The sequence below is a fragment of the Gymnogyps californianus genome, chromosome 13 (genome assembly GCF_018139145.2).
Source record: "Gymnogyps californianus isolate 813 chromosome 13, ASM1813914v2, whole genome shotgun sequence".
Taxonomy (NCBI): Eukaryota; Metazoa; Chordata; class Aves; order Accipitriformes; family Cathartidae; genus Gymnogyps; species Gymnogyps californianus.
In genome coordinates, this window is record NC_059483.1 from 13234023 (window position 1) to 13253085 (window position 19063).

General features: G+C 43.4%; 1 protein-coding gene across 2 annotated transcripts in view; it reads left to right on the forward strand.

Moving 5' to 3' along the window:
• ABTB1 (ankyrin repeat and BTB domain containing 1) overlaps window positions 1–19063 on the forward strand; it is a 29130-nt gene that overhangs the window by 2926 nt on the left and 7141 nt on the right. For both annotated transcript variants that reach the window (XM_050904598.1, XM_050904599.1), the window contains 8 exons: window positions 332–387; window positions 1408–1552; window positions 3507–3666; window positions 4587–4632; window positions 5652–5768; window positions 10497–10612; window positions 16720–16818; window positions 17424–17591. In XM_050904598.1, the coding sequence (XP_050760555.1) occupies window positions 332–387; window positions 1408–1552; window positions 3507–3666; window positions 4587–4632; window positions 5652–5768; window positions 10497–10612; window positions 16720–16818; window positions 17424–17591 (907 nt within the window). The remainder of the gene's footprint in view (window positions 1–331; window positions 388–1407; window positions 1553–3506; window positions 3667–4586; window positions 4633–5651; window positions 5769–10496; window positions 10613–16719; window positions 16819–17423; window positions 17592–19063) is intronic.

The window sequence follows — 19063 nt, forward strand, 5'->3', positions numbered from 1 at the left end:
AGTGGAATCGCTGCATGCCCATGAAATGAACTCCATTAAAATGAGGATGGATTTGGCAGCTGATGGTGCAACAGAAGATGCTGAACCCAGATTGGGACCTTGAGATCTCCTTGCAGGACAGCAGTGCCTAGGAGTGCTGGGAACAGATTCTGCTTAGTCTGTTGCTGGGATCAGACTTCTATGCTGTTCAGTAGCAATTCCTCACTCCTATGAGGAGTCATCCTCTAAGCTTATCAAGGATGGCTCAGTGTTGAGGTCTGCATGCTGTGGTGTGCCCAAACACTGAATTTTTCTTCCTGCTGTATCTCTAATTTCTTTCTCTTGTTGTCAGGTATTATGCTTGCCTCTGTGGACATGAGGAGCTTGTACGCTATCTTCTAGCCAATGGTGAGCAAAAGTGTACTGGTTATGGGTGCAATATCTTTCTCCGTACTGGTCCGTAGGGATTGTATATCCTTCTAGCTGCCCCTTGTGAAAACTACTTCTGTTACAACCAACCATCTGATCAGAGATCTCAGGCTGCAGTGCAAGCCCTGAACACACGTTATTGGTCCCTTTTGCAGGCCATTTCCTACTTGAATTTGCTACAGGGAAGCTTTCTGTGATGACTTGAGGCAGCATGACTTTCTGAAATCACAGCTGATGTTTTGCGAGGGTGCATTGCTCTTGGGAGTATGCCGATGTAAGAATTGTACTTCATCTGAAGAACTGTCTGTGTAAAACTTTCTTGTACTCTTCTGGTAGCCTTGTTTTGTAAACAGGACTTAAAGGTGAAATGCAAGGGCTTTTATTAACGTCAAACAAAGCAAGACAAACTCTCCAGGCAAGGTGCCTGCCCATTTGGTTCCCAGCACGCAAATTCCCTTAGGTAGTGGTGATGTTCTGTGTTCTGGCAGAGGATTCAGAGTGCAGAGTCAGATCTCAAAAGGTTTGTCTCTTCCACTGCATTCAGACCGTCTTAATCAACCACTTGTGTAATTCTGAAATAGCAAAAATGCAAGTGCCCTCCCAATTCCTAGCAGACTCTAACCTAAACAGGCATCTCTTGCCTTGTGCAAGGCAGAAATGCTTTTTAGGAGAAGCTGTTAAAAGTCCGGTAAGTGATTGTACTCTTTGTACAGTGAGATTCTTTTCCCCAGAACACTGCTGGAACTATCCTGAGAGGCTTATTACCAGGGTCAGTTTAAATGAGTCATGACTTCTTCAGAAAGGGATTTTGCTGTGGGAGAACAGCTTTAGGTTATACACATGTAAGGGGAGCTTAGTTTTTGTAAATATGCTCAGTAGCATAGAGGATCACAGTGAAACATGTCACCAGCCAAAAGTCATACTCGTTTATGACCATTCGGGGACACTTGAGAAAGATTTAACTCTGCCTGCTGGCATGCACCTGTGATGATTTTGCAGGAGCGAAATGTGAGGCAAACACTTTTGATGGGGAACGTTGTTTGTATGGAGCTTTGAGCGATGCCATCCGACGTCTGCTGAAGGAGTACAAACAGATCACGGCAAAGTGCATGAAGAGAGACTACTATGATGTCTTCCTACAGCGGTAAGCAGATGAGGCAGCTCCATGTGCAACGTATTCTGTCGTCCTTCCTTAGCTGTTAACCTGGATATCCAAGCTCTCTGTTAAGGGCAGATTTGAAAGGCAACTGATCAGTACCCTATCTCATTCCGGGGCATGTGGAGCTTCCTAAGGGATGTTCCTTTGTGCCCTGAGGGATGACTTCCAGGTATGTGTGCATTTAAAATATAGTCTCCAATGACGTAGGTACAGACTCCAGAGCCAACAGAAAGCCGGTCATTATAATGCAGAAGCATTAGATTGTCATCCTTGATTGTCAAACCAAAATCAGATCACTAAAACCACATCAGCCATTTAGGATAATATGTCAACTGAAATTAAGTTTCAGGCCTGAAGTGCTATAGCCTGCAAGCCGAGGTTTCCAGCAGTGATAATAGGTATCTCATTTCTGAGATACAGCGCCTTAGGAAGCCTCAAATGGACTTATAGAGACAGTGCTCAGTTCTTTATTTTTGTTCATTAAAATGTGTTAATTTTAAGGAGTTTCTGAAAGTTGCCTGTCACACCTTGTAGTCTTAGCCTAGAGCTTGAGAAGAAGCCTAACTTGCTCTAGGAGTAGAGGAATAATGTCAATCTTTTCTTCTTGCTGTTTTTCTGCCCTAGTAGTTCTGATGTTATTACACAGACTTGGTTTTTGGTGTTGTTTTTTGTTGGTTTTTTTTCCCCCCCATTGGAATGACTTAAAAAAAACCAAACAACAAGGTTTCTGCATCTGTATCTTCAAAATTGGAGAGCAAATAAGTCCTAGAAAGATCTGACAATCTTCCCATTACTACAGAGTCCTAATTTCTGAAGCTGTGGGGAAAGAGGGGAGGAAGGAAACTCATTTATCTGAGTAAAATCAGATTCTGCCTTTCAGGGAAGTAGAATTTTGCAGGGTGATTTATCACTCCCCTGGTGAGTTTGTGGCTCAGATGATGCAGGGTTGAGCGCACATGAAAACTAAAATGTGCTGTTTTCCGCTTCTCAATCCAAACAGACCTTGCCTTAAAGCTGAAACAAAGGGCGACAGTACGGGGCAAAAAATAAACACCTAACTGCTTCTATTTTGTTTTGGGCAAGACGCTAGTAGGAAAGATGTTCTAGTGGCAGGAGATTAAGATCAGCATTCAAGACCCTACTCTGATATCATCTCCTTGTATGACCCCACACCTTTCTGTGCACCAGTCCTGCTCTCTAGAAGGAGCGTGATGCCTGATACCTGCCTGATTTGACCTCTTGGGGCTGTTTGTGAGGATATATACGCAAGGGGTGATGGGCGTTAGGAAACACTAGTGATGGTTGCTGTAAACTCTAGAAGTAGCAATCTTGGGTTTTTTCCTTTTAAAGAATGAGGGTATGGGCATGCAGTCATAAACAAGGCTTCATCTCTGATGTAATTGCCTGCATTTCATGCCTGTAACATCCTTCCTTCTTCTGAGGGTGGGTGACATCAAGTCCTCTCCTATTTGCTGCATGGTTAAAGCATGCACACTGACAGTGCCCAGAGAGCAGGAAAGTTGCGCCTTACTTTGTAGTGGAGTAATTCTTTTTGGAAGTGTGTGCTTCTGTAGGGCTTTTTGTCATCTGACAATTTAAAAGCAGGATTAACCTTTAGAGATGTGTTTGGGGGCAACTAGTTCCGCTTTAAAATCTGTTCCCTGTGTTCAGGTGTTCACCTGAGGCAGGAAAGTTTCATTCTGCAGCCTCCCTCTTGCACTAACGAAACTTCTTTGAGTCATTGGAGGGAGTGAGAGATCCCAGTCTAGTATGTGAAGTACCAGCCCTCGTGCTGGCCTTCTAACTGGGCAGGGAGAGACTGCAATGTCCAGAGGTATTTGTTTGTTTAGACTTAATTGTACCATGTGCCCCACTAGCTTTACCCCATTCTCTCCTTTCTCATTCTGCAATGAATTTCCCCTCTCTTTGTTCCTTACAGGTTGCTGGAGCAGGGTTACCAAAGCGACATCGTTTTCATTGTTCATGGCAAATCGTTCTGTGCCCACCGCTGCATTCTCAGCGCTCGCAGCGCCTACTTTGCGGAAATGTTTGAGACCAAATGGAAAGGGAAGAACATGATAGTGTTGAAGCATCCACTGGTGAGCAAGGCTGTGCCTCCAGCTGTTTCCTTTCTTTTCCTGTTTCAACGGGGTGAGAAAAGTGAGTAGGAAGGACAGTTTGAGGGTTAATTTCCACAGGGAGCTCCTGGAGCTCAGAATGACCCTAGTCAAGGAGAGGGGCTTGTGGTGGCACTTTATGCAGTAAAATAGCATCTTATTCAGATAACAGAAGGCTGTAGACTGCGTACTTCCCCTTTGTTCCCTCTGTCATGCGCTCAAACATATCTTAATTAATTGCAGTAGCAGGTAGCTGTTACCATCTGCCAGCTGCGTCACGACTCCTCTGTGGGATGAGTTGAGTCCGTCTAATTCCTGGTGGACAGGTGGTCTGTAGTGAAGACATCACCTCCATAATTGGCACTAATTGAGTCCCTGTTGTTGCCTTTGCAGCAAGAGCTAAATAGGCCATAAGTGCATTCCATCCGTTAATCACCAATACTCTGGCATATGTTTCTATAGCTTGATTGTGGCTGTGCAAAACCTCTCATGACAAACATACTTCCAGTTTCTCAGGACATTACTTAATGCCTCTCCTTTCTCTTTGTACAAGAACACGTATTTTCTCTCAAGAAGAGTTGGAAATGTTTGCGACCAGTGAAAGACTGGATTTTACAGAGCCTGTATTATAACTGTGTCTTTGAAGCACCTCCATTAGTCAGGTCCTGTCGCCCTAGGCACATGGATGAGTATCGGTTGATACATTTAAAGAGCTGTGTAAGCCAGGTGGAGTGGCAGCATTAGTTACAGGAGGAGCAAGGAAATTGGGTGCAGTGTGTGAGTTGCTATTTAAGTGGGGTTTTTTTGACTTGTTTAGGATCATGTTTGCATCCAGGCAAGTTTCAAGCTTGTTATTAAGTTCCTGGGAATTCTAAAAGTAACTTTCTCATGTTTTATTTTAGATTAATCCAGCAGCCTTTGGCTCTCTTCTGCAGTATCTATACACAGGTAAATGACTTACTGTCTAGTGTATGTATACATGGCTGGTGGGCAGCTGCCTGTGCCTCTGCCGTAGCACTGTTTGGGTGGCACAGGCTTGCAGACAACTGTGTTTGGGTGCATGAGTCGCCAACACATCCTCTCTGCTGGCAGAACTGGAGAATGTGAGCAATCCCCAGCTCTTCCAAGTTTTTTGTACCTTTTGCCAGTTGTTGTCCTGCCAATAATTATACAGTCAATTAAAAAAAAATCAGCTTAGGTTGGTTGGTTGGATGGATGTGGAGAATGTATTTTTAACTTAAGGAAGGTGAATCTGTCATCTGGGATAACAATCCCCTAAGATGGTGAAAAGCCACGTTCCCACGCAGGACATTTTCAGTCTGGCAGACCTGAGCAGTGTGCACTGAATGCTTTGACTACTTTCTAATATTTTTTCTGAACAGACGTTGATCCTAAACCTTCTATGAAAATGCCAAATGTTGTATTGTAGGCATGCTAAGTGCTGAACCATTTCAGGCCAGGAGGTGGTGCCAGAAAATAACTTTATCTTCAAGGCTCTCCTTCCCCAGTCCAGTGTTTTCAGAAATGTTCCTTGCCACGTTTTCAGTGATGGTAGAAGATTTTGGGATGACAGCTTGTGAGCCTAAAGTCTTTTCTTACCCAAAGCCAGGTAGCCAATGGTGGCAGTCATGCATGCTGCTGTTGTGCTGCTATTTTTTCTTTTCTGAGGGAATTAGACATCTTTTGTATAAGCCTGTTCAGTCTTTGGCCTCTTGAATGAAGCTATTAGGGTAGACACTGGAAAGTGGGAATGTGAATTAGATGCCAAACTGAGATTCATCGAAGTGGTGGGTGGTGGGGTACCAAGTCTTAGCTTCTTGGACTGAGTTGTAGCTGGATGCTGAAAAGTGAGGCAGTGTGTCTAATTACTGAATTTCTGTGCCATCAAGTCTTCAGTCCTTAATTTTTGCCATTTTTACACCTAAGTGGTATGAGTTAAAAGAGCTGGCTGCATTTCTTCTTGGCAGGTCGTCTTGATATCGACGTAGAATATGTGAATGATTGCAAGAGGTTAGCCAAGCAGTGTCGGCTGCAGGACCTCATAGATGATTTGGAGACCAAATGTAAAAAAGTCTATGAATTTGGTAAGCATTTTACTTGCTGTTGTCTCTGCTGTGCCTGTGTGCCCTTTCAGGGAGAAAGAGGAAAGTGTGGTGGTCGATGTTTCATGGTGCCCTTGGGGCTTCCAGAAGATGATTCTGTTGTGGAATTCCCATGTTTGCATGATAGTTTTCAGTCATGGGCTCTCTGTAGGTCAGCTGTAGTGGTTTCTGACACATCCATGTTTATCATTTATATTGAATGTTTTCATTCTAGTAGAGCAGCCATGGCAGCAGGACTTTGCTGTGGTTGCCAGACATTCAGTGGAGCACTGTGGGGTATATTGAGAAGTGCCTTTCAGCAGACAGCTTGTTAAACAAGCTCTCTCCCTGGAGAGATAAAATATGTACAATTAAAAGTCCTTTTCTGACCCCTAACCAAAGTAAAATGTTTGATGATTGGCTCAAAATGGATGCAGAGAGAGAGATAAATACACGTATGCTTTCAGAAATACTTCGCTGCTTTTAAAAAAGTGTTATAACACATGTATGTGCCAAACCTTAAATGATGCAATCATCTATTTAAGGGCTTTTTGTTAGCCAAAGAGCTTGTGATCTAATCATGACATCAGCTTAGTGCATGAAAACCAGCAGTTGGAGTTTATCATTCGTCTCCTTAGTTCAAGCTAAAGGATACATGAAGAAGAATCAAAACAGCACAAGTAGGGCAGACTGGTGTTAGTCATTAAGTAAAAAAAAGTTATCTGGTAACAAAACCTTCAGGCTGAAAACATCTGATTCTCATTTCATGCTCTGAGTTAACTCCTTTACTTCAGTCAAGTTAATTTTGGTTTGAGAAGAGAATCTAGTCTGTAGCTTTTAAGTCAATAGCGTCATCTTCCTTGATCTAAGAGGTAGGGATGTAGCTATTCCACCTTTCCCTTTTGAATTATGAGTTCTGATTATTCAGCCTCCTGAATTTCTTAGTTTCTTGCTACAAATAGTTTAAGATATCACTTTGTGTATTGAATAAGCGGTGGAAAAGGGGAGTGGTGGTGAGTACCATGAATAGAAAATAAAAACTACTCAGACAATCAGGTAACAAAATTATCTTGTGGTATCTTTTGATATCAGAGTAATCCAGTGAGATGCTGGAGATTCCCTGCCCCCCCCCCCTTTTTTTCCTTTTTATCTTTTTCTCCCAGGGTCTAGCTGAGACCCTGGAGGCGACCATTCCACCTTAATACATCAAGTTAAAATCTCGTATTAGATTGTGGGAGGAAAATAAGGTGGATAGCTTTGCTAGCTGTCTGAAGCCATTGCATAGTATGTCATGGGCAACTTAAGGATCATGAAGTCCAGTGGTTAAATTTGTGAACTGCAAAAAAGCTGACTTCTTGGTGGGGTTTAAAAATGGAAAATGGTGAAGGAACATTTCGGGTTGGTTGGGAGTTTCAGATACAAGCTCCACTTGGAAATGTAATACAAACTTCCTGGATGGCACTGGACAAATCATTTAATTTGTGTTCTTTGGGAGGGAACAGTTGTTCTTAATTTCTAAGGCCTGACAGAAGACGTAATCAATGGGTGGTGTAAAGCACTGATGGAAGTACTAGGCTTGATTTTTATTTATGGCAGGTTGGATTCAAATGAATAGACAGAACTGCTGATAGGTCTGTTAAAAGTTTGTTTCTCATATCAGATCTCATGTGGAAGCCAGGAAAACTTGATTCTCCAGAAAGTAATACATATAAGAATTATAGAAGTGAAAAAATTGGGAAAGATCTTAGGTCACATCATGTCTGGCACTTGACAAAGCATTACTGTTCCTTCTAGCGCATTAGGAATCTCTGCTTGTTCAAAGTGCTTTCTGTGGAATAAACATCTGATTGAGGTCTGCAGAGCAGGGTCATGTCTTGCATCTGTATTACAAAGTTGAAATGTGCCAAATAAAACAACATGAACTCAAGCTTGTGCAGCTCCAGTGGATAATTGCAGTCTGCAATCTCATTATCTAGAGTTAATCAGCATTTCAAAAGCACTTAGTATCTTGGCACGCGCAGACAGTAGTTTAGGAAAACCCTGAAGATGATGACCCAGTGTCTTCTGTTGCACCTGAGATAGACTTCAGTGTGAATGCTTGCATATTTTCCCCCATATGCATATTGTGGCTATAACAAGAAAAAACTGTTGCAGTGTTTGGAAAAGCTCAGACAGAGTTTGTCCAGATTAAGCCATATCCTTCCTTTAGAAGTGGAGGTATTTGAAAATAAATGTTCTGCAGTTATTTCTACGTTGGTTGAGAGCAAAGTTTGTGATGCTTACCTTGATAGTGAAGGCACTGGATGTACAGAATCTGTGGTTATAGCTAGTTGTGGCATTGGGAGGAGGATGTATAAGGCAGGTATCCGAGTGTGGCATCCTTTTGGAAAGGTTTGGGAGTTTGATAGGGTTTTTTGTGGCTCTTATTTTTTGTGGTGCATTGGCTCAATTGAAACAAAAGACTACAAAGAAGTATTGAGCAGTAAAACAAAGGCAGCTGATGAATTGGTAGGTGACGTTTAGTGCTATACAGCTGGGCTAGACTAGGAAGAAAGACAAAATCCTCTGTTCTCAACTGTAGTTGGGTTATTCCCTCCAGCTCCTTGCATTGTTTATGTTGCTCTTTTCAGAAAACCCTTCATTCCTACTTCTTGCAAGAAGGTGATGGTCCCTACTACTTGCTTGCAGCCAACAGCTTATTCCTGTTCTGTCACTTAGATTTTTACTGTTTCTGTTAGGAGAGAGTTGCTTGTGATACCAAATGCTGGGCTTTTGGATTTGAGAGAGGCAGTGTCTGAAATGTCTCATGATAGATTTGCTTCTCGGACAAATCACTGTTCTTTCATGTTGCTGTGAAAGTGCACAGATGCTTTGTAGATCCCAAGAGAAGAACTTTTTCCCTTGACTACTGCTTAAAACTTGCTGGGTCCATTAGTGCTTACAGAGCCTCACTGATTTGGCGACTGTTATAATAGGCACTACAGAAATATAAATTATTTTCTCTGCCATGAAGAATTTCTAATTGCACAGTGAGAAATTTTGTTCTTTCATGCTGGTCTGTAAGTGGACAGGGCTCTCTGAGAGAATGCACTCAGTCTTGTTTGTGTTGGTGCTAGGTCTTCTCGTGGTTTATTTATCCTGGAAGTCATCTATCTGAAGGTAGCGTTTAGTGCTAATAGAGCAGCCTTTCTCCTTGCTGGTGTAGCTCTGTGTGTAGCAATGATGGTACCTGATTGCCTTGTATTGGTAGATTATCCTTCCCTTTCCAGTATCTTTCTGGGATATTCAGCCTATTTGAGGTACAGTGGTGGCATATCTGAAGGGTGCAGCAGTAATGTGGAGGAGGGGGTGGAGAACTTGTTTTGTGGCACATCATGGTCTTGTTTCGCCCACGGTCCAATGGAGTCATCTGATGGAGCTCATGTAATGCTGCGCAAAATGTCAGGAAAAATGAGGTCTCAAGGTGGCGTGATTCACCTGCGAGGGGTTTTAATGCAGTGAATCATGCCTGTCAGAAATTCTTCTGAATGCTTCAGCGTGGGGCCGCTTAACTCTTTTGTCCTTGAGAGTTAACTCTGCATCTCTCTGGCTCCCAACAGCATCTCAAGCCTTCCTCACCACAACTTTGCATTTTCCAGTGGTGCTCCATGTTTTTTCACATACTTCCCTATATGCCAGGGACTCTTGAATGTCTTACGTGATCCAGTCTTCACCCCAAAGCATGCTGAGCTGAAAACAAACCTGAGGTAGTGAACTGTGCGAGGGAGATGGCCAGAAAGAGGAAAGGCTGCGCTGGCAGCGGTATTGTAACACAATAGCTGGGCATACTTTGGGCTGCCGCTCGTTTGAAGTTAGGGGGGTTGGCCCCAGTGAGCTCCACATCAACTTTGGTCACAGCAAGACCACAAAAGCATGATTGTGTATTTTGCTTCCCCTTTATTAGGCTGTTTAATTGTGTAAGCTGGTGGGGCAAGACAGGAAGACACACTAGGTCTGAAAAAGGCAAATGAAGTTGCCATCTCTGTATGGTTTGTTGATCTCTTTGGCGGTAGTGATACTTATTTAATGTTTGCGAAGAACACAGGCACACTCAGGAGTCGGGTGTTTTGAAGGTCTTTGTGCTTTGGGGATCTACAGGTAGAGAGTAGAGGACAGACTCAGGTGCACAGAACTTATTACCTAAACAAGAATAAAACCCTTTGTTCCCTGGAGTGAAGTTAGGATGGCACAGCTGAAATGGGACCCATGAGAGCACGTGACAGAGCAGAGAGGCATGGAAGCAGCTTTAACTAAATACTCCCTGGCATGGGCTTCACCTTAGGTGACACTGTCAGTGGTGAGGGTCGTTGGCTGGGGAAGGCATTGTATGAGTGGCTCCTACAGGATCAACGGTCCTCAACTGTAATTGATGACAAGGATTGCAGAGAGCAAGTTGGGCTTGAAATATGCCTGTGGCAACTTTGTGTTTGCCACAGCTGATATTCCAGCACAAAGAATTAAGTGGAGGTTTGAGAAGAGACAATACATGCATCCCCTTCCAGCCCTGCTCACCAGCTGTACTGAGGGGTGCTGTATGCATGTTTACATAGAAGAACCACATGTGTTTTGCAGTAAAAGCTAAACAGCAATAAAACTGATTTTTCCTGGAGTGTCTTTCTTTTCTCTAAATGGGAGAGAATGTTTGTAGAGGAATTTAGGCATCTCTGCTCTTTTGTTTTTTGCTTCTTCCAGTCTCTTCCAAGCCAGGGACCTGTGTGAAAGTGCTGACGATTGAGCCCACAGGTAACTGCCGGCTGCAGGAAGATCTGGCTCTTCTAGCAGACTGCGCCCTGCCAGCTGAACTGCGGGTAGGGAGCATTTATACTACTTCTGGTCTCTGTGGGACTGTGATATGTGTTCACACGTGTTCAGTCACATTCTCTCCATTTGAGTTTAGTGCTTGCTTGTTTGCTGGTGCTCCAAATGCTGAAAGCCTTTTATTGCTTGGAAATGCTGTAAAATTGTTTAATGAGGCTGTCAGTGCTGGTCCTTTCCCTTGGATTTTTCCCCCATCAGGGATCTTGGTAAACAGAACCCTTGCCATGTCGTTGGTAGGGATTTCCCCATTGACTACAATGGGACACGAGCTGGCCCTCAGCTCTTTTTCCTTCTCTCTGCCATCCTTCTTGAGTATCAGAAATGTTTTATCAGCAGGCATTGGTACCCGAAGGGACATATAGATGGAAGACGGCTTGCAGGGCTTGCTTACTAGGAACTGACACCCAGCAGTGGAGAGGTGCTTTCAAACCCTGAAAATATTTCCAGCAGAAATGTGAGTCCCTCTGAAGCGAATTTAACTTGACTGGCAATAGATTTGCTTTTCATAACTGCGTCTTGTTGACCCTTAGAAATAGTCCACAGACCACAGGTTGATGATCACTATGTTAAAATACCATCAGTATTATTAGTTAGGCTCATATATGTGGATCTTTGCTCCCAATTGCAGGAGAACAGGATAAATATTAGTGGTCTTCATTCTCCCTGCATCTGTTGTTTTCTGTAATATCAGCAGATTCACTTTGCTCTTATGCCTGTGCTTATTTTCCTCTTTCTTATACCAACCGCTGAATTTAATAACATGAACTCCTTTTAGGTGGCTGCTGTGCCCACAGGTTGTCTGACTGAGTGATGGAGCAAAGTTTATTGCCTTTTTTCTTTTTGTCCCATGCTGAATAGTCCTGCCTGGTGCAGAGAGCGTGTGTGTGTGCGTATGCATGGATAAGGTTTCTTACCTGTACTAAGCTAGCATGTTTTGTGCTGGCCTTTGGCAGACATATTTCTCTGAGTACTGAGCACTTTATAGAGGGAGTTTTTCTCCATCAAGTTACCATCTATCAATGCAGAAATCTTTCCTATGTAACCTGCCTCCCCCAAATAACTGTGCATTTATTTGTGGCTTTCAATATGATTTTCTGTATGTTTGCAGGCTTTAAAGGGAGGTACTATAAGTAAGCCTCAGATTTACCTCCCCAAGAATTCAAAAAAGGATCGTGGGCCCCAAAACAGTGAGATATACGTAAATTTTAAGTCACTTCACAAATAAAAAGAATGCTTTCTGTTTGATTGCTTGTTCCAGACCTTGATGGCACGCTCTTGTCGGGTTAAGCTTTTCTTCTCAAGGGTTAGAAACACTTCCCTTTTAATTCTTTCATGCAGAATAGGAGCTGGAAGGAAAATATGAAACTTGGAATGACATAATCATCTGACAGCACTGTGAATGCCTCTGTGAGCTGAGGGTTTCTTGCGATGTTCATAGATCAGAACGAAGACAGTTACAGTAGCATTAGACTTGAAATGGCTGTAAAAGTGAAGAGGGCATGGGCATACGCCTGTTCACTGGAGAATTTGTATGCCATGCACAAACATGGGTGCTTTGTTTAAGCCTGATAAATTCTAAAAGATTCCTGTTTTTCTCTCTCTAGATCTTTTTTTTTTTTTTTGATAACTTAGAAAGAATATATGAACAAAGCTCTTTATCCTATTGCCATTTCTCTCTCATCCTAGTGTTTGCAAATTGTTAAGTTCTGTGAATTAGGCATCTTTGTTCTGGGACAGAGGAATTGCACATCCTCATTCTTACAGGGTTTGATGCCATACAAGGGATAGTATACAAACTATGTAACCTAAAATGTCAGGGACAACTGAATAGTCACGTACAAACATCTGTGTTCTCAAGAGAAACATACATTTTTTTCCAGCCTATGCAGATGTCATGGTTTAACCCCAGCCGGCAGCTAAGCACCACGCAGCCGCTCGCTCACTGCCCCCCCACCCCTGGGATGGGGGAGAGAATCAGGAAAAAAAAAAAACCCTCGTGAGTTCGAGATAAAGACAGTTTAATAAGGCAGAAAGGAATGAAAAACAATGCTAATGATAATAATAATATGACAATAGTAATACTAAAAGAATTAAACTATACAAAGCAAGTGGTGCACAATGCAATTGCTCACCACTCGTTGACCGATGCCCAGTTACTTCCCGAGTCGCGATCCGCCCCTCCCAGCCAGCTCCCCCAGTTTATATACTGGGCATGATGTCATATAGTATGGAATAGCTCTTTGGCCAGTTTGGATCAGCTGTCCTGGCGGTGTCCCCTCCCAGCTGCTTGTGTCCCTCCAGCCTTCTTGCTGGCTGGGCATGAGAAGCTGAAAAATCCTTCACTTAGTATAAACACTACTTAGCTACAACTAAAAACGTCAGTGTGTTATCAACGTTATTTTCCTACTAAATCCAAAACACAGCACTATACCAGCTACTAGGAAGAAAATTAACTCTGTCCTAGCTGAAACCAGGACAGCAGAACAAAATAGGTATTTGGCTGCTGGATAAAAGCCAGCATTTCCAGAATTTGGCAAGAGACGTTCTGAGCTGCTGCATATCATGTAATGCCATATTACATGAAATGGGGATGTATGCAACTTTCTGTTTCACTATAAACTAATAATTTGCATGTAATGTCTCTGATACTTGAATGATGCAGAAAACTATGCATCCCAATTTCATAGTTCAGTAATATGTTATATGACTAAAACAATAATTAACATTTGATATCCAATCACAGTTCATTATTAGTTTGTAGAGTAAGAACTATCTATTCTTTGAACTCTTAAACATGTTTATAATCTTGGTATCTTGTTTCTCATTCCTGTTTATGCTTGAAAGCCTTTTCTCTTTCAGTGTTTGTTTTTAAAAGTGTGGTTGTTGTCTCTATTTTGTTTTAAACCAGTAATGGCCAGAATTTTTCTGACCTCAACAGCTGCTTCTTTGGTTTGTTGCAATAAAGTTTAGCAGTGACAGATTTAAGTAAAATACCATCAAAAGCCAGGCAACTGTCAAAACCCATGTGGCTTTCCACTGTCTGTCTGTCTAGCTCTTCATCTCGTGTCTGCTAGGTGACCTCTGAGTTAGAGACTCCAGGGCTTCCAGTATATGAGACTGTAGGCACATCATTTCTGTGTAGCTGGTTTTTCATTACCTTTTAACTGAAATCTTATTTTCCAAACCAAGATGAAATCAGACTTAAAAGGATCAGAGTTTGCCGTGAAATAATACTGTTCTCTCCATCTGTATTGACATTTGGTGTGGCTGCAAAAAAATGTGACTGTTTGTCACTTTTGGGGTAAAGCTAAACCTTGTAATGTGTAGAAAGAACAGTTTGAAACAAGTAGATGGGTTCCATCTTGTCTGTCTCCGCACCTGCGTGGTGTGGTTCTCCATGTCAGTTAGTCCTGTGCTTTGCTTTGCCCATTTGGCAGAGGCAGAGTAACTGAACTATTTACAATATGCTTCCAATTTTTTTTTATCCAGTCCACTTGCATCTGGTTATGGGCTGGTAATCTTCTCTTGGATCACTAACGCCTGTATTTTGTGTTGTAATTTATTTACAATTTTCTTGCTGAGATAATCTGGCCAAGGTACAAATTGCTGCCACTGATTTGTTTTGTATGTTTTTGCCTCTAGCAACATTTCTTTTTAAGCACTAATAGCCGATTCATAGCAGCAAAGACTTGGTCCTCCACATGTGATGCCTGGAAGATCCTGTGAAGCAGTCTTATGCTATAGAGGTGTTGAGAATATTTCTGTATGGTGACTGAGTTATTGTGAATGTGTTTGCATCTTGTAGGCTAGACTGTTTTGTGCTTCCTGGGCAACATGCTTAACTTTGGCAGCTGTGGTTTGCCTGGACAGAGGTATGCTAAGGAGGTTGCCTGAATGGGGGGGTGGGAGGAATAAGCCAGTTTTCTGCAGGGAGACCCTGAAAGGGAGATTAAATTCCTCAGGCATGACAAGGGAGGAGAGTAGAAGTAGTAGAGACTTAAAAGGGGAGTAAAAGGGAAAAATCTGCAAAGCCACTTCATGCTGAATAGGAGAGACAAAGACATGAACCTGCTTTTGTAGTAGGAATTGGAAATGACCTTGTAAACGTGAGCATCAGCGTGGGGACCAGGCAAGGCTAGAAGCAGGAAATTGAGCCCGGAGGAGTTTGTAATTCAGGAGACAACCTCTGAGACAAATAAAACTCCCATGTCCATTCCAGAGGGATGGATTCCTTTTAAAGGTTTACCTTTGGACAATGAAAGGGGAGCAAAGAAGGATGCACATAGGAGATGTGGAGTTTATGTCTCAATTAAAATTCTTGTGCTACAAAGAGTGGCATCTTATCAGAGCCTGTTTCTAGGTTTTTTTTAACCTGTAATGTGCCTGCAAAGTTGTAGCCTTGAAAGTCATGTCAGACTTCCTAGGAGAGGACATGGAAGCTGTGGGGATAGCAGCAAGGCAAACAGAGTGGGCAGTTGGATCATGACTACTAGCGTTTGTAATGTGATGCCACAGAGAGTGTGGCTGCAGATCCCGAGACCACGGTTTGTTCGTTGCCTTGAAACATGAGACACGGATAACAGCAAAATAGCAGCCTGGGGAATCTACAAATGGGACAATCTGATCTCATCTTCAATGCTGGAGGTGCCCTTTGTGTTACAGCTGTATGAAAAGCAGGTAATAGATCAGGTGGGGAGTGTTCCTTGAATTGCTGCATCTCTTCTGGGAGAGGAGTTCCCCGATGGGGAAGGACTCTCAGGAGAGAGGTGCTATGGAGAGGCAGCATTACTGCGACAGCCGTGTGCACAATTTTACTGCAAGTCATGTGCACAATTTGAATGTCACTGGGCTTACTCTCCTGTGATTAGGAATGAGAAGCTGCCAAATGTTGCTGTGGACAGACAAAGAGCTTGGCAAAATGGGTCCAGATTGCCATGTTCAGTGGTGGTGTGAGCTTTTGCCAGCTTGGTGCCTTGCCACATCCTAGAACCTGTTTTGTGAGAGAAACCTCACTGCATGCGAACTGAGCTTGGCTGAGAGCACCAACCCAGTGTATTGCAGGCTGTGTCTTTGTTTAGTTTGGGAGGGAGGAGTCATCTGGCTCCTCAGTGAAGCTGAAAGTCAGTTGCTTTCAGTTAGGACAGAGGCAGGCGTGTTGGAAATGGTGCTTAGGTAGTCTGCGATGGGGAGACTGATCTTCAGAGTGAGCCCAGGGTTTTCCCAGGTGCAAACTTGTAACTTTCCTGGATGAGAGACAGCAGTAATAAACTTCTCGGCCCATGCAGCTCAGGGGCATGTGCTTGGAAAGCAAGAACCAGGGGAAACTTTTGTTTCCAGAGATTAATTGTCTTGGTTATGTGACTGTGCATATAAACTTTTTTTACAATTGAATTACCCTGTATATAGGATAAGGTGAAAGTGAAAATATTTGGAAGTGTCACTTTAAAATAAGGCCAACAGATTTTTTTTTTTGTGTGTGTGTGTCTGTGTGTGCCGTCTTTGTTGGCATGCAGGACTGGGAGGAGGTGTATTGGTGTTAAAATAATTCACTGGAGTATTAATACTGCAACAACACTATCTTTGGCTGCAAATCAAATCAGAAATTTAAAATGTGCTTTAGAAATGTTGGATTATTCAAGTGCAGCAGTAATTGTAGCAAAACCATTTCAAACTGGTGTGTACTTCTATGCAATCTATACGTTACTACATCTTCCTGTACATCTACACAGTAAAGAGCTAGTCCTAAGCTCTAGTATGCTTATGATACCCACTACGTGAAGTAAACTTCGCCTCCACTTGGTTATCTGCCTTGTTAGGTGGCACAGAAATGCTTTCCAGAGGTGTATGGAGGGTCAGGGAGTTTCCATGAATAAGAGAGGCAGCTGTAACTTGTACAAGGAATATCTCTTATCAGGAGTGCGAGGACTTCAGCTCCTCACGTTGAAATCTGTGTTCAGAGCATCTCTGGTGCTCTGCACTGTGCTGAGGGAAGAGATGGATGGTTGCTTCTGGGAAGACCAAGAAGTCCAAACTTGGGACCCTGGGCGTGTTTAAAGCACGGATGTTAAAGGTAGGGTTTTCTGGTTTCTCTTCCTAGGTTGGTTTTGGGGAGTTGCCGTTTGACAGCACTGACAACTTTAACAGTTGTCCCGACGTGTGTTTCCGGGTGGCAGATTACAACTTTTTGTGCCACAAGGTATGTGCTTGTGCTGTACTTCCTTCTCCTCCCTTTTGCCGTAAGTCTAGTTTACCTGTCTCCCCCACTCATCCAGTGCTGGATACACTCTGCAGAGGCAGCATTGCTTCATCAGCTGGAAAAACCAAAGTTTTATTGCAGCTGGAAACTATATTTAAAGCGTTTAACAAAACAGCAAGCCTTGCCTTTCTTGCAGAGGTGAGGAGATAAATTTATGGATTCAGCTACAGCATTCACAGCTGCAAAATCTCCTACTGCTGGCTTGTGAGTATAGTGTCTGGAGAGGGGAATGTTTGATCTGCAAGTAAACAGCAGTAAGAATGGATTTTGAGATCCAACCTCAACTCAAACTCCTGCCCTAATGCCATGCTACTTTCAAATCTCTTAAGTTTACAAATTGTTTTTTTGGTTCTGAGGGTAGGCATGGATAGAAATAAGGTATGGAAAAATGTTGGAGATGCAGCTTCAAAATATAGGGAGAATCAGAGTTACAGAGTCTGGACTTCTGAAATATCTTTGAGCTGTTCTGACAGCTGGTTGGTAGTGCTGTTTGGTTTGGTGCAGTGAGAAAGATGCTAGTGTTTTGGTCTTTATTCCCTCTCCAGGCATTTTTCTGTGGTCGCAGTGATTATTTCAAAGCCCTTCTTGAAGACCATTTCAGTGAGAGTGAGGAGCTGCAGACACAGCCCAGCATCCCTGTGGTGACTCTCCACAACATCTCAGAAGACATCTTCATCCGGGTCCTCTACTACATCTACAGTGATGATACAGAGGTGAGGCCAGCCATGGAGCCTTTCCTCCTGTGCTGGTTAATTCTGGAGGTGTTCACAGCAGTGTTTTCCTACAGCATCTGGGCGGGGGGGTGTGTGGTTTCTTAAATCCCACTGCCCTACTCTGCTACCTCACTTCTGTCTCAGGAACCCACATACTGGGACTTGCTGTTACCCAGGCAGGGATCTAGTTTATGTGCATGACATTCGGGAAGCAAATCCCTAGTCTTTCATCTCATAATAAAAATTTGGAAATTAGGTTGCACGTTGTATGTTGGCGTGATAAATGCAGGGCTTTGCAGATTTCCCTCTTGGGCTCTGTGGAAGCATAAGGTGAGCAGCTGCCAGTAGATGGCAGATTGAACACATTTGGAGATGTGGAAAGGTTGAGAGATTCTGCTTATTTACTCTTGGCAGCATAGCCCACTTTTCCATTTGTAGCAAGGCATTATTTCCACTGTTATTTATTGCTGGGGTGGGCAAAGGTTCCGCTGGGAGACCAACGCCTTGCTGTACTCAGTATCGTAAGCAGTAACAAAACGGCCCTAACCCACCTAGTTTTCAGCCTAATGGAAGGTGCAGCAAATCTCAGGGTTTGAGCAGCTTCCTGCTTTGGTTTTGTGGCAAATGCCTTCAGCAGGTCTAGCTACAAGATGCCAGAACACATTCTGGCATTAGGGCAGCGATCAGAGACGCTGCTGCACCTGCCAGTGTCACTTCTCCCAAGCAGTATTTGTGCTCTGGGTTAGGTGCCACATACAGAGAGTGCACGCAGCTGTGACCTTGTTTGTGCTGATCTGTTCACCTCGGCGTAGCAGCAGGGAATGTGCAGTAGGGAGAGATGTATTTAGCAGGCAGCAAGGGCAGGATTGCCATTGGTATGCCAGAGAGCAGATGCTTCACTTGTCTGCACTCTTCCCTCAGCCACGCGCTGAAAGGGCAGGCAGAGAGGGGAAGAAGCATGTTGGGGTTGTGAAGATCCTCCTGACCTTGTGACTGCACTGCAGCATGACCCTGTTCCCTTGCACCTCTCCAGTCTGCCTGCCCTCCTCGTGGTGGCTCACAGGAAGGATGTTACCCAAGCAGCCATCCCTGTCCAAGGGGTGCCTCAGCTGCCCTGTCTGGACTTGGAGCAGGAGGACAGACCAACAACAATGTGTAGGAGTTGAAAGGATCTTGCTCATATGTTTTCTGTGCAGAATGGTGCATACTTTGGATTTCAAACTGAGCAGCCAAGATGTGAGCCTCTGCAGAGAGTTCATCTGTCATGAAAAACTACCAGGAAAAATGGTCAGGAAAACAGGAATATAGCTCAAGTTCCACACTTATATGTGGAGTGTTCTCCCTGCCCTGGGTTTCTCCAGCCAAGTGTCAGCACTCCCAATTCCACATTTCTTTTTCCAAAGGATTTATATGTCTCTCTGCCATGTAGTAGTGACAGTGTTTGCAGTTGGAGGGGAGAGTGCGTGCAGAGG